At 32.5% G+C, this 13,774-nt stretch overlaps 1 protein-coding gene across 1 annotated transcript; it reads right to left on the bottom strand.

Moving 5' to 3' along the window:
- Positions 1-2,811: 2,811 nt before the first annotated feature.
- LOC129871765 (dihydroflavonol 4-reductase) lies at positions 2,812-13,553 on the bottom strand. Its single transcript, XM_055946751.1, has 6 exons — positions 13,186-13,553; positions 10,325-10,492; positions 9,699-9,916; positions 9,307-9,466; positions 3,177-3,387; positions 2,812-3,094 (listed from the first exon to the last, which is right to left on the bottom strand). The coding sequence occupies exons 1-6, from the start codon at positions 13,301-13,303 to the stop codon at positions 2,935-2,937; spliced, it is 1,035 nt and encodes a 344-aa protein (XP_055802726.1). The 5' UTR covers positions 13,304-13,553; the 3' UTR covers positions 2,812-2,934.
- Positions 13,554-13,774: the final 221 nt, after the last annotated feature.

Below are 13,774 nucleotides of genomic sequence, written 5' to 3' on the forward strand. Positions count from 1 at the left end.
TGGGTATATGATCCTTCCCATCAACAGATGGTTTCATAGGGATAATAGATCCATCCAAGACAACATTCCAGAGATCAGCACTATCACCAATGAGATGATCCATCATCCTGTTTTTCCACCAACCACAATACTTTCCATTGTATAAGGTGATCGAGTCTGAGAAGATCCTTCCTGCGCAGTTAGAGGTGCAACCATCAATCCTTTTTAGATTTTAGCCTTTGATGAAAAGTCCTGCTCTGATACCAATTGAAGAACGTTGATACTTTCAATTATCTTAGAAACTAAGTTCTTAGTTTGATATTTTGATCAAAAACAAAAAATAAAGTAAAGAACACAATGATCTTTTTATGAAAAACCTTCTTGCTAAAGGAGTAACAACCACACCTTCTATTAACTTCAAAACTCAAAGTTTTATATTTACAAACTAATAATCAAAAGGACTAACTCTATCACCTAACTTTAAAGCAATTCACTATAATTGTTTTTACAACTCTCAACTCTTAAAAGAAGTCAAATTCATTCCTTGTCACACAGAACTCTCAAATAAAATACGATAAACAACCTATCTTTAATCGCTTGAAGACTTCTTTGATTGATCTGCTCTAATACCTTTAACACGATTGGATCTCTATGCGTGCAAAGGGTATTGAATCTGCCCAATCTTCATGCCTTATTAAGACTTAGTACTCTCGAATTATGGTAGGCAATCCTTTCCTAGTTAGACACAAACTCTGATAGGAAGGAAATAAACATTTCCTAATTGGTTGCAAATATAGTTTCCTAAGTTTATCAAAAATAGCATTTGTCTCATCAAAACCTTGTATGAATTGAATTAAATTCGTATGCCCTTCTACTCTTCATTTGACAACCAACCTAAATATGGCATGATAGTCAACTCTAGGACGTGATGTAAATTCCTTTGCAACAAGTCGAGCCTTGTAATGATTAACTGTCCAAATTACCTTTTCTTTTTAACCTGAATAACTATTTTGGAGGAGACAATATTTTTTGTGGGTTCATGTGGTACCAATTCCCATGTCTGAATATTCAATAATGCATCAAATTCACTTTTCATTGTTCTCTGCCAGTCTAGGTGTTTGTTAGCTTGTTTGAAGCTAGTAGGGGTGATGGAGGGGGATAAGTGTTTTAAGAGTTGAAGAAGTATTTTGAAAAGAAAAATTATTTTCAAAATAATTCACATCAAGTGATAAATATATTTTGGAAGATTTTAAATTAAAACATTGATGATAATGATGAATTAAAGAAAAAACTAAATACACAGGGTGTTGATCGTGGTTCTAATTTATTTTTTAATAATATTCGAGTCATGAATAACATAGACACCAAAAAACCTTTAAAGAATTATAATTCGGATTTTGATCAGACAATATTTGAAAAGGTCATTTATTTTGTAAAAGTGAGGTTGGCAAGAGGCTAATGGGATAAACTGCATGCTGACAAGTAAAAGACCAAAGAGTCGATGGAAGTAGAGCTTAATGAAGTAAACTTTTTGCCATTTCAATAATATGGTCGTGACATCTTTCAGCAAGAGTGACTCTTTGGAGGGCGTATGGAGGAGATAAAAGATGTTCAATATCCTTGAAACTTCAATATGGATCAAGATTTTTATAGTCATCATAGTCATTTGTATAAATAGAAAGAACTTCTGTATTAAAATGACGTTCAATTAATGCATAAACTTTTTTGAAAAGCTCTGTAACCTCACTTTAGTTTTTTAATGTGTAAAGACAGGTGTATTTGATACTTTGATCCACAAAAATACAGTAGTATTATTTTTTTGTCAATCGATTGAATTGGAAAAGGACCCCATAAAGCACTAAACATTATTTGAAATGATTTGGTACTTGATAAAGTAAAATGCTGAAAAGGAAGGTGATAAGTCTTATTTGAGGAACAAGAATTACAAACTAATAATTATTCTCACAATTAAGGTAACGAGAATTTATTCAAAAGAAAATTTAAAACTCTTGCATGTGGATGACCCAATCAACGATGCCAAGTGAAAATGAATATGTTGGAGGAGGTCAAATGTGCGTGAGGATAAGATGTGGAGGGTGAGTTTGGCCACTCATAAAAAACGTCTCTACTCCAATTGTGCACCAATGGAGTCTACGTTTTCAAGTCTTTCACAGAAAAGAAAAAGAAGAGAATTCTATAGTGATTAGGTTATCTTTACAAAATTAAGAGACATAGAGTAAATTATTTTTAATGGTAGGAGCACAAAGAGTGTTAGAGAGTTTGTAAGATAGAGGTAAAGTTACGTACATCTTATCCTTTTCAGATCATACTTGTGGAATTACACTGAATTTACTATCATTGATTTGATTGAAAGGACGGGCAACTTTAATTGTCAATCGTCAATTTTAATGGCCATTTTTAAATCAAAAGGTCAATATTTTATTCAATTAAAATAACTCCTAAACCATGGTTAAAGTAAATAGGTTTTCAATTTTATTCTTTTCCTTGTTAGCATCATATTCTCTTTATTCTCTCTGATCAATTCTCTCTTTTTATTTTAATTAGAGTAATGGTGTGATCAACATTTGCAACCGTTAAACTATACGATATAATTTTTGAATTAACTATCCACCGACAACATTCTAATAGTGTATAATATTTTGCGTATCCTATAAACTTTTCATCATTTAGTTTAACAACCCTAACAAGAAATTTAGCTATTTATAATAAAAGAAAGAATAAACATAGAATTGGAATGCATCATAAAAGTTATTCTTTATCTAATAAGACATTTTCAACAACCAAATGACAATTCTTTATCTTCATATGTAAATATTCCAATTAGAAGTAAGTTGCACCTTTACTATTGTCTACAAAATTAGCAATCACACACCAAAAAACCATCTATCTCTACCTCAAAGATTTGAATACTCTGCTCATACAATAAAACAATTCTTACTTTTGAATATATGGTAATAAGCCATGATGTATACAATTACTAATTGTATCTCGTATGATATCGTTGATTTCATACTTGAAAGAAAATCCCAGAACTTTCAATTTCTTTGATGATATCTCCGATGGGATTACTGAATCATGTCCTCCGTTATCTAGCCTGTAACACGAAGAATTAGGCTAGTACTTTCATGTAAATTATTCGTGTTAACTGTAAATATAAGTAGAAATGGATTGATAACCTCTCTAAAGCGGGGCAAGGATACTCTTTTTTAAGGTGATCGATAACTTCAGCCATTGCCCAACTTTGACCACAACATATATATCGTCCTTCTGCTTTAACGTTCTCCATGAGAAATATATGGGCGCGACACATATCCTCAATATGAGCTAATGCTATTGATCCCATTCTTGTGTTCACAGAAGTGAGTATAGCAAACAGTTTAGGATCACCTATAAAATTAAAGAGGATTATGAATAAAATGTACCTTGTGAAAAGACATGTTTTTTATGTGCATCTATTTGATGAAAGTGAAAATAAGCCATTTGTAAAGTTACAAATACAGAAACTAATTCATGATTTGAAGTTCATTAATCATTATATGTACATATTCAGTGCATTACTTAACAAATATACAAGGTTCATACCAAAGTTACTGATGAAGTAGGAGATGTGACATGACTAGTTAGTTAGAAGGTTGTTATTTGTTTATTGTAACTAATGTTAGTTGTTACTAATTAGTGGTTAGTCAATTAGTTAAGTAACTAGTGTACAACTATCAAGTTAGGTACAAGATTAGCTCATGTATATATAGTGGAGGAAAGGAATATTCTAGCTTAACCCTTGTAATTGCAGTTACTCAAACTTCTCTCTAATGGCAGAAATTCATTGTCTCCTACATAGTTAATTCCTCTTCTCCTCTTCTATTCATTGTTATTAGATTATGTTTTCTTCATAGTATCAGAGCTTTTGACCATTGATATGGTCTAGATTGAGCTGTTTAAAGATCAAAATTATCGAAACCAGTGAGAGGAACAATGGCAGATGTTCTAGATAATGAGCTGCCAGAGAAGCTGAGTCATAATCATCAATTGTATCTGAATACGACAGACATTTATAGAGTGGTATTGATTTCTATTCAATTAACAGGATCTAAGAATTACTCAGTTTGGAGTCGTTCGATGCGAATCGCCATACTTGGATGCAACAAGTTGGGATTCATCAATGGAACATATAAAAAGCCTAATTTTGGTACAAACTTGACAAATCTATAGGAACGATGCAATGCGATAGTTCTATCGTGGATAATGAATTGTGTATCAAAGGAGTTACTAGGTGGAATTGTGTATTCTTCTGATGCAAGCTCTATATGGAATGATCTGAAAGAGCATTTTGATAAGGTTGATGGCTCCAGGTAGGGCTGAACACGAAAAATCGAAAAACCGAACCAAATCGATAACCAAACCAAACTGGAAAAAAAAACCGACATTTATTTGGTTTGATTTGGTTTGGTTTTTAAATTTAAAAACCGACTATATTTGGTTTGGTTTTGGTTTCAAGTCTAAAAAAAACCGAAAAAACCGAACCAAACCGACTTTATATATACATATTTTAAAAATTAAATTTGTATATATATGTGTGTGTATTTTAATTTTTTTATGAAAAAATACAATTTATATTGAATTTTTATATTCTTGATCTTGGCCATGCTTTTGAATTATACTAGATTGGGTCAAAATATTTTGATGGACTTCTAATGAAATGAGTCCATCTTGCATGGTTGGACCCAAAGTAAAAGTAAACAAAATGTGGACTTCATATCATCATTGCTAAGAATAATTATGCTCCTGAGTTTAGTTTTAGTAGTGACTATTCTTGGCAATACTATTTCAAATAAGTTTAAATTCAAATAATGACTAGTGTCTACAAGGTGATTTAAAAACCGACAAAAACCGAATAGTAAAAACCGATATAGTTTGGTTTGGTTTGATTTGACAATTTGAATAACCGACTCAATTGGTTTGATTATTTTTTAAATAAAAATCGATCCAAACCGAACCGTGAGCACCCCTAGCTCCAGGATCTTCCAGCTGCACAGGGAAATTGCAACCATAACTCAAGGTATGAGTAGCATTTTTGAGTATTTTATAAAGTTATGTTTGTTGTGGGCTGAATTTGATAGCTTAGCCCTTTTTTCTAGATTCAATTAAGAGAAACCACGTGATTTAGAGGAGTTTATGAAGAGATAAAAGATGCTGCAATTTCTAAAGGGACTGAATGAATCATATGAACAGTCTCGGGGTTAGATTTTGATGTTAGTTCCACTTTCATCTATTAACCAAGCCTATTCTATGATGATTGAACGAGAAAGTCAAAGAGTTGTGGCCAATGTGATTGAATCATCTATGACTGGGAAATAACAACTCTCATGACAAGCCGAGGAGGAACCAAGTTGCATGATTATCCTCTAGATTACAAATTTAAAAAGAAACCAGGCAATACCAATACTCCTCATACACGTGATAGAGATCCTAGAAACAATGGATACCAAGTAATAAGAGAAGAACCTAGAGGGAGAGAATATAATGTGAAGGAAGAGGTCTTTAAATTGTTAGAAGGAACCAAAGGCAAAACACCTGACAATGAGGTTTACAGAGGAGCAGTTGTACCTCACAATTCTCAGGGTAATTACAATAAGTTGATAGAAGATCCTTATCACTACAATCGATTAATGTAGTTCGTAGCCAAGGATTTGCAAGGGGAAACCTTCTCAGCAAACATGGAAAAATTATCAATTTCAGAACCTCCTACCATGGAAGGTAACATTCTTACATCCAATGTGACTGTAAATGAGGAATGAGGTATTGTTTCGATATCTTATGTAAAAGATAAAAGGGGGGAATGGATAGTAGACAGAGCTACAAATCATATGACATCTAATAAAGAGTTGTTGCAATACAAACTCATTGTTGTTAGTCATAAACAGATTCATCTACCTAATGGTGAAGTAGTAAATGTAACTCATATTGGTAGTTGCGAAATAATTGATGGTCAGACTATAAGTAATGTGTTGTATATACCTGACTTTAGGTATAACCTATTGTCAATAGCCAAGAAAACCAAGGAGTTGTGTTGTTCAGACAATTGTTTCCCTAAATTTTGCATACTCTAGGACCTCTCAAGTGGGAAGGTGTTGGAGATTGGTAGAGAAAAGGAAGGCCTTTATTTGTTGAAGCACAAAATAAAAGGAAAACAAGATAAGCACTGCTGATAAGAGGATTGATTGCTACAAAGAATAAAGTAGATGTTATGTTGTGGCATAGAAGGATGGGTCATGCCTCTGTTGGTGGAATGCAGAAGCTACTAGATATTGATCATAGTGATTGCAAATAAATTTTAGATAAGTGTGAATTGTGTCCTCTTGCTAAACACACTAGAATGTTTTTTCCTGTTAGTGACACCAAGTCTTCTATTGTTTTTGATTTGATCCATTTAGATGTATGGGGTCCTTTTCATGTTCAAACTATTGATGGATATAGATTGTTTTTGACTGTTGTTGATGATCATTCACGTATGACTTAGATATATTTGCTCAAACTTAAAAGTGATGTTATAGTAGTGCTTTCAAACTTTATACAGCTAATCCAAACTCAGTTCAATAAGACCATTAAGATATTCAGGACAGATAATGGATATGAGTTTGTTAATTCCGAATGTGTATAGTTATTTTTGGACAATGGTATAGTGCATCAAAGAAGTTGTGTTTACACTCCTCAATACAATGAAGTTGTTGAGAGAAAGCATAGATATATTTTGGAGTTGGCCAGGGCAATCAGATTTCAAGGATCTCTTCCTTTGAAGTTCTGGGGACATTGTGTTTTAGAGGTTGTTTACATAATGAATAGATTACCTTCAGTTATTAATCATCTCCAAACTTTGGGATGTTTGTGCTATGCTAAGAGGTTGCCTTCAGGTGATAAGTTTGAAGCAAGAGTTGTGCCTGCAGTTCACATGGGGTATTCTTCAGTGACTAAGGGTTATGTATTATACAGCTTGGTCACTCACTCTTTTTTCTTATCCAGAGATGTGCTTTTCAAAGAAGATATTTTTCCCTTTAGGACACAAACACACATTGGTCCTATCTTTTTAAATACCTCTATAGACCCTTTTATATCTGAGCCACATGCTTCCTTCCCTGATGAGGAACCTACTGATTCAGTCTTCTTGAATTCTCCTCCTGATAAAGGAACTACTATTAATGAAGTTTCTGCTGATCCTGTGGTCCTTGATATTGTACCTACCATTGAGGTACTAGTTGTTAGTACTTCTTCCAGACAAAGAAAGCAGCCTACTTGGATGACAGATTATGTTTCCAACAGCCCCATATCCCATTTCTCATTTGCTGAGTCATGCTAACATAACTCCTTCATACCAGTAGTACTTAATTGTTTTCTCTTGTATTACTGAATCAAAATCCTATCATGAAGCTTGTTCAGATCCACAATGGATCCAAGCTATGAAAGAGGAGATTCAGGCCCTTGAAGACAATCATACTTGGAAGTTAGTCCCTCTACCTCCAAGTAAATATCCTATTGATTGTAGATGGGTTTACAAAGTGAAATTCAAAGTTGATGGTCAAATTGAAAGATTTAAGGCAAGACTGGTTGCAAAAGGTTATAACCAAGGGGAGGGACTTAACTACGTGGATACTTTTTCTCCTGTTATGAAGATTGTCACAATAAGAAGTGTATTATCTATAGCAGCTGCTTCTGCTTGGCACATTCATCAAATGGATGTGTATAATATATTTTTACAGGGTGATTTATATGATAAGGTGTACATGTCCCTGCCTGAGGGATTTTTTAATCAGGGGAGTCACAAGGCTTGGTGTGTAGGCTAGTCAAATCCCTATATGGCATTAAACAAGCCAGCAGACAGTGGAATGTGATGCTTACTACTGCCTTGATTACTTTAGTTTTGTCCAAAGTGGCTTAGAACATTCATTGTTTATCAAGAGAAAGCATGGAAAGATTGTGGTGATTCTGGTATATGTTGATGATATGCTGATTGCTGGCAATGATTTGGTACTGATTGAGTAAACCAAGAAAGAACTTCATGCTAAGTTCAAGATCAAGGATCTTGGAACTCTGAAGTACTTCCTAGGAATTGAGTTCATCAGATCAGAAAAGGGAATATTGATGAACCAAAGGAAGTATGCTTTGGAAATGATTGAAGAAGTGGGTCTAACTGGAGATAAACCATCATGGACACTACTAGACACCAATATTAAGCTGACAACCACAGAAGTAGATGAAGCAACAGGAACAACAAATGATCCAATATCGGAGGACATAAGACCATATCAGAGTTAATTGGAAGATTACTATACCTAACACTAACTAGTCCGGATTTTTTTTTTTGCAGTTCAAACCTTGAGTCAATTTTTACAGAAGCCAAAAAGATCTCATATGGAAGCAACATTGAAGATAGTAAGATACATAGAAAGGAAGACTACTATGAGAATTTTAATGAGTAGCAGAAATAAGAATAAGTTGACAGGATACTGTGATACTGATTGGGTATCATGCCCAAATACTAGAAGATCAGTTACAAATTTCTTGATCAAACATGGTGAATCCTTGATTTCTTGAAAGTCAAAGAAGCAAACAACCATCTCAAGGAGCTCAGCAGAGTCAGAGTACAGGAGCATGGCTTCTACTGTTTCTGAAATAATATGGATTGTTGGATTGTATAAAGAATTGGGTGAAGAGTTGGAAATGCTAGTAGAGCTTTTTTGTGACAGTAAAACTGCACTACAGATAGCAGCAAATCCAATATATCATGAGAGAACAAAGCACATAGAGATAGATTGTCATTTCATTAGAGAAAAGATTCAAAAGGGACTGATCAAGCCATTGTTTTTAAGTACACATGAACAACAAGAAGATATAATGACAAAGGGGTTATATAGGTCACAGCATGAGTATCTGATTTCCAAGCTGAGTATTAGATGTTTTCGTACCTACCAGCTTGAGGGAGAGTGATGAAGTAGGAGCTGTGACATGACTAGTTAGTTAGAAGGTTGTTATTTGTTTATTGTAACTAATGGTTAGTTGTAACTAATTAGTGGTTAGTCAATTAGTTAAGTATCTAGTGTACAACTGTCAAGTTAGGTACAAGATTAGCTCATGTATATATAGTGGAGGATAGGAACATTCTAGCTTAACCCTTATAATTTCAGTTACTCAAACTTCTCTCTAATGGCAGAAATTCATTGTCTCCTACATAGTTAAATCCTCTTCTCCTCTTCTTTTCTTCTGTTCATTGTTATTAGATTTTGTTTTCTTCATGGATACCGGGTTCTGTCAAACCTGTTATTGGTGACAAGAGAACTCGAATGCTTGATGGAACTGTAGGAGTAAGGAATGGACCAGCTACAGTTGGTGTTATTGTTGAAACCAAATCAATGCCATTTTCTTTTGCAAATTGAAATGCTGCATCCTCTGTCAAAACCTTTACTAATACATAAACCTATAAAAGTGCATTATAAATAATATAAGTGCATATGGTAACATAAAAAATAATCTAAAATGATAGTTGTAGTACTCTTTGAGTTATGTTACTTGGACTCTCAAAAAATATTGTCCCATTTATATCAGATTCTTCAAAAATGTGTTAGCTTTGAAGGATCCAAGGTGCATATGTCAATATTTTTTAAGAGTTGAAACAACATAATAGCTTGAGTATAGGAAAAAAGAATTACCCAACCACTTGGTTTTGTGTGCTTAACATGTTGGACATGTATCTTGCAAGATTCATCCACAAGAGGTCTCCATTTCCCAGAGCTGTCTCTGGCAGTTACTGTACTAATTGATGATGTGAAAACAACTTTTTTCACAGATTTGGATTTTAAGCAAGATTTGAGAACATTCAAGGTCCCCTGGATTGCAGGCTCTATGATATTTTCTTGAACATAGTTGTCTTCAAGTCAAAATAAGACAATAAATTACTTTTATTTACTTTCTTTAATTAAAAGAAAAAAAAGGTCAATTTGTCCTTGTAGCACTTGAAGTTGAACAATTTTGCCTTCTATTTGACTTCTGTTTAAATATTAGGTGTAATTTGTTGCAGATAATCTGAGAGTAATTTTAAACCATAGTAAAATAAATTTTTTTTCCTTGAAGAATTTAAAACTCATTTTCACGATGGAGCTTTGTTAATGACAAGGTCAAATACGAGACGATTTTCTAACGACAAGGTAGGAATGAGTCAAAAGTCAAATGAAGGGCAATATTATTCAATTTCACATAGTAACAAATTTGGACCTTTTTACCCTTGATTCAAATTACTTGGAACTCCAAAACTAATGATTTAGATAAGAATATTTACCAACATTTTCTGTGGTTTGTGGCCAGAATTCCATGGATGCAGCAACATGGAATAGGCCATTGCAACCTCTCATTGCTTCATCAAAGCTCCCTTCTTCTCTTAAATCAGCTTTGAACAATCTTAGCCTATCACTGCCCTCAGCCAACTTCAATAGATGTGATGATTTCTCTGTAAAAGGTTTAATGTGCGATAATGATTTTGTCTCTAACACATGTTATCTAAATGCGGTTTCTCTAATTAAACGAGGAAAACAATCCAATCAGTGCGGTCATTCCACCCTTAATTATAATGTGCAGGGGTCTGAAATATGGTAGAACAAGTTATGAGGGGGTAAGGTTGCATCCCATATGACACTTAACGCAATAAGGGATTTTGAATGCGTGATGCCTTGAAAAATTTACACTAAATATTATGTTCTCACTCGGGCTCTAAGTTGAGCACACGGTTGTTTGGAGACTTATGAAGGTGTATCATAATTCATACCTAAATATTATGTTTCGAAAATTTTATCGACATCGAGTGAAAACTTAAAAAAAAAAAAAAGATATAGTTTGACTTGATAATTTGAATTTCTTAATTATAAATTTTGAAGAGTTGAGCACTTAGAATGGATGAGTCGTACATATATTATTAGTCAACTTTCATTACTCTTATAATTTAACTGTCTCAACTCTCAAAATCATATATGGTTTGCATGAATCATGAATTGATACATCTCATGATTGGTTTTAGTGTGTGTTTATGGATTTTCCTTCCTAGTTTCAAGTATTTATAGTTTGAGACTCGATTAGTTCAGCGTTGTTAATTACATTTACTCTTTATAGTTTAACCAAACAGTTCAGTACTTTTCCGTCTCAATTTATGTACGTGGTACATTTCAAAAGTTTATTTTCGATTGTACTTTTTTAAATATTTTAAATTATCAATTATTGTTACTTAGCTTATAGTACTTTTTATGTAGTTTTCAAATATGTAAATTTCATGTCGAATTCACGATCAAAATTAAATTATTCGATTCTCTAAATTCGAACAATGCTACATAAATTGAAACATAGGAGTAATATAAATATCCAATAAGAGGAAGTTTCTATGCAAAAGCAGGCAACAGGTCAACATGTCTGCTTTGGCATGTAAAAGGGCATTTTGATCATTTTTCCGTGGTTTCTCCGCTTTAATTTGTTCATCTTATTTTTTTTTAGTCTTTTATATATTTGAAAATTAGGTAAAAAAAATTATAAATCGCGATAATTAACAATTTAATAGACATATAAAAATTGGATTGACTCTTGAAATTCTATGGGTGTCACATAAGTTGGGACAGAGAAAGTAACATGTATTATTTGAAAACGACATAAAAAGTACTATAAATCACAATAAATAACAACTTAACTTTAAAATAAATAATCAAAATAACGATGCACTACATGATTAAACTCAAATCACAAATTTCAAAATTTTAAATTTAATTAGTTGGAAAGACTTAACTTCAAAATAAATAAATAAATAAATAAATAAAGGGAAGCTTACATAAATCACATAGTGTAAAGGGTTAATTACCATTTTTCCCTACCCTTTTTCAATTTATAGAAATTCCTTAAAAATATGGTAATCCGGATACATTAATTCAATAATTCAGATACAATAATTAGAATTTATATATCAACAGGTAACATTTAAAGCATGATACATTGAACATAGAGATAATTTATGAATCAGAATTAATGTATCCAAATAAATAAAAGAAAGAATTTTTGAAATTTTTTGAAATGCATGAAAATAATGGAAAATATGATAAGTGTAATTAGATAATTTTTTCATAAATAAATTTTTGGCCTGATCCATGAACTAGATCCATTGAGGCCCATGACCCAGAATCCGTCCCGACACAATAGCCCAACACCTAGACTTTGGCGGCTAGTGGACTGGGCCGGACAACCAACCCTTAACCCTAAATTCGGCCCAGGATCAGCCCATTTAGGTGTAGCTCGGATCTATCCGAAATTGATATCCGATTACCAAAAAAATTAATGGGTTGAGTCAGCTTGGACTAAATTCTGTTGTCGCGACCGTACTAGCATATGCTTAAAAGTATATTGTTAAGTAATTTAATTTATTTGTCTAATTTTGATTTCATATATAATTTTTAAAATTATTTTTTTTAATTTTATGATTTTAAATTAAAGATATGAAAAATGTATCAAAATCTAATTTTTTCTCATAGTTTTAAAATGTGATATAAAAATTAAAATTTAAAAATTGCCAAAGTAAAAAGGTTTTTTCTTAAAATGGACTAAAAAGAAAAATAAGACAAAACAAATTGAAACAGAGGGAATAGTAATATTATTTCTACATTTTCTTTGCTGATTTAATTTGAATCAAATCCCACTATAAGTGGATCATGGCTTTTGCCTTAGAGCTATAGAGAGTCAAATAACAAGAGTTAAGATTAGCAAAATAAATGAAATATAAAGAAGTAGAAGTGAAATTAATTGCCTACTTACACTACAATCTATACCATATCATATTTTTAGGATTATTGGAGGTGTATTAGAAGGTGGAAAGAACACACTCGATATGAAATATATCATTTATATGTTTATCTGTATTCTACTAAGAAAGTCGGTTTCTTCATATTCATATGTTTATTTCATAAAAGTTTTAAATTCTTAATTAATTATTTTTGATTTATCGGATCTTTTACCTCTTTTGAAAGATGAGACCTAGATAAACCCCTATGTATTTGTCCAAAAACTTAAAAATTGAATTTTAATTATATACACTATCAACATGAAGTTATGATGGCTTGTGGGGAGGAGGGAAAGACAATAGTTTAGTAAGAAGGAAGGGATAAAGGAATGAACCAGGATGGCGCACAGCAGCATGGACCTTGTAACCTATTTGAAGAAGAGATTTAATGAGCCATGACCCTATGAAGCCTGTCCCTCCTGTTACACAATAACTCTTCAACTTCTCATCCATAATGCTAATTACTTCTTGCACTATATGACATCAAACACTATTATTCTTAGCTTGATTTCAAGAGAGTAGTAGTTAACTAGTAGCATTAAAGTATGGGTGAAAAAACAAACAAAAGTGGGGATGACAACTTTTTGTAACTAGGTGCTTCCCTCCTTGGTTGTCTTTATATGACTTTTCTATTAATTCAGGAGATAAACAAACAATATTTGTCTGGCCACTCTTGGAAAGTCCCCATTAACACTTCACCATCTCTCTCTGCATTCATATTTTATTAAAGTAATACTCTCTCACTCTTATTTTATACCCCCTCCATGACCTAATTTGATTTGATATATATTATAAGAAAATAAATAAGAGTTTTAATCTTGTAGTTCTAAATTAAAGTCAAATGTATTAAAATGTTTTTTTAATCTTGTAACCTTAAATATGTCATGTAGAAAATTAAAATTAAGGTGTTACAAAAAAAATATC

The sequence above is a fragment of the Solanum dulcamara genome, chromosome 10 (assembly GCF_947179165.1).
Source record: "Solanum dulcamara chromosome 10, daSolDulc1.2, whole genome shotgun sequence".
NCBI classification, from domain to species: Eukaryota; Viridiplantae; Streptophyta; class Magnoliopsida; order Solanales; family Solanaceae; genus Solanum; species Solanum dulcamara.

Bases quoted from the DNA above. Each gene is read 5' to 3' on its own strand.
- LOC129871765 (XM_055946751.1), bottom strand. From the start codon at position 13,303: ATGGATGAGAAGTTGAAGAGTTATTGTGTAACAGGAGGGACAGGCTTC. The intron at 9,917-10,324 runs GTAAATATTCTT...TTTGACTTGAAG, and splicing joins ACAAACCACAGAAAATGTTG to ACAACTATGTTCAAGAAAAT. The intron at 9,467-9,698 runs GTAATTCTTTTT...GCACTTTTATAG, and splicing joins ACACAAAACCAAGTGGTTGG to GTTTATGTATTAGTAAAGGT.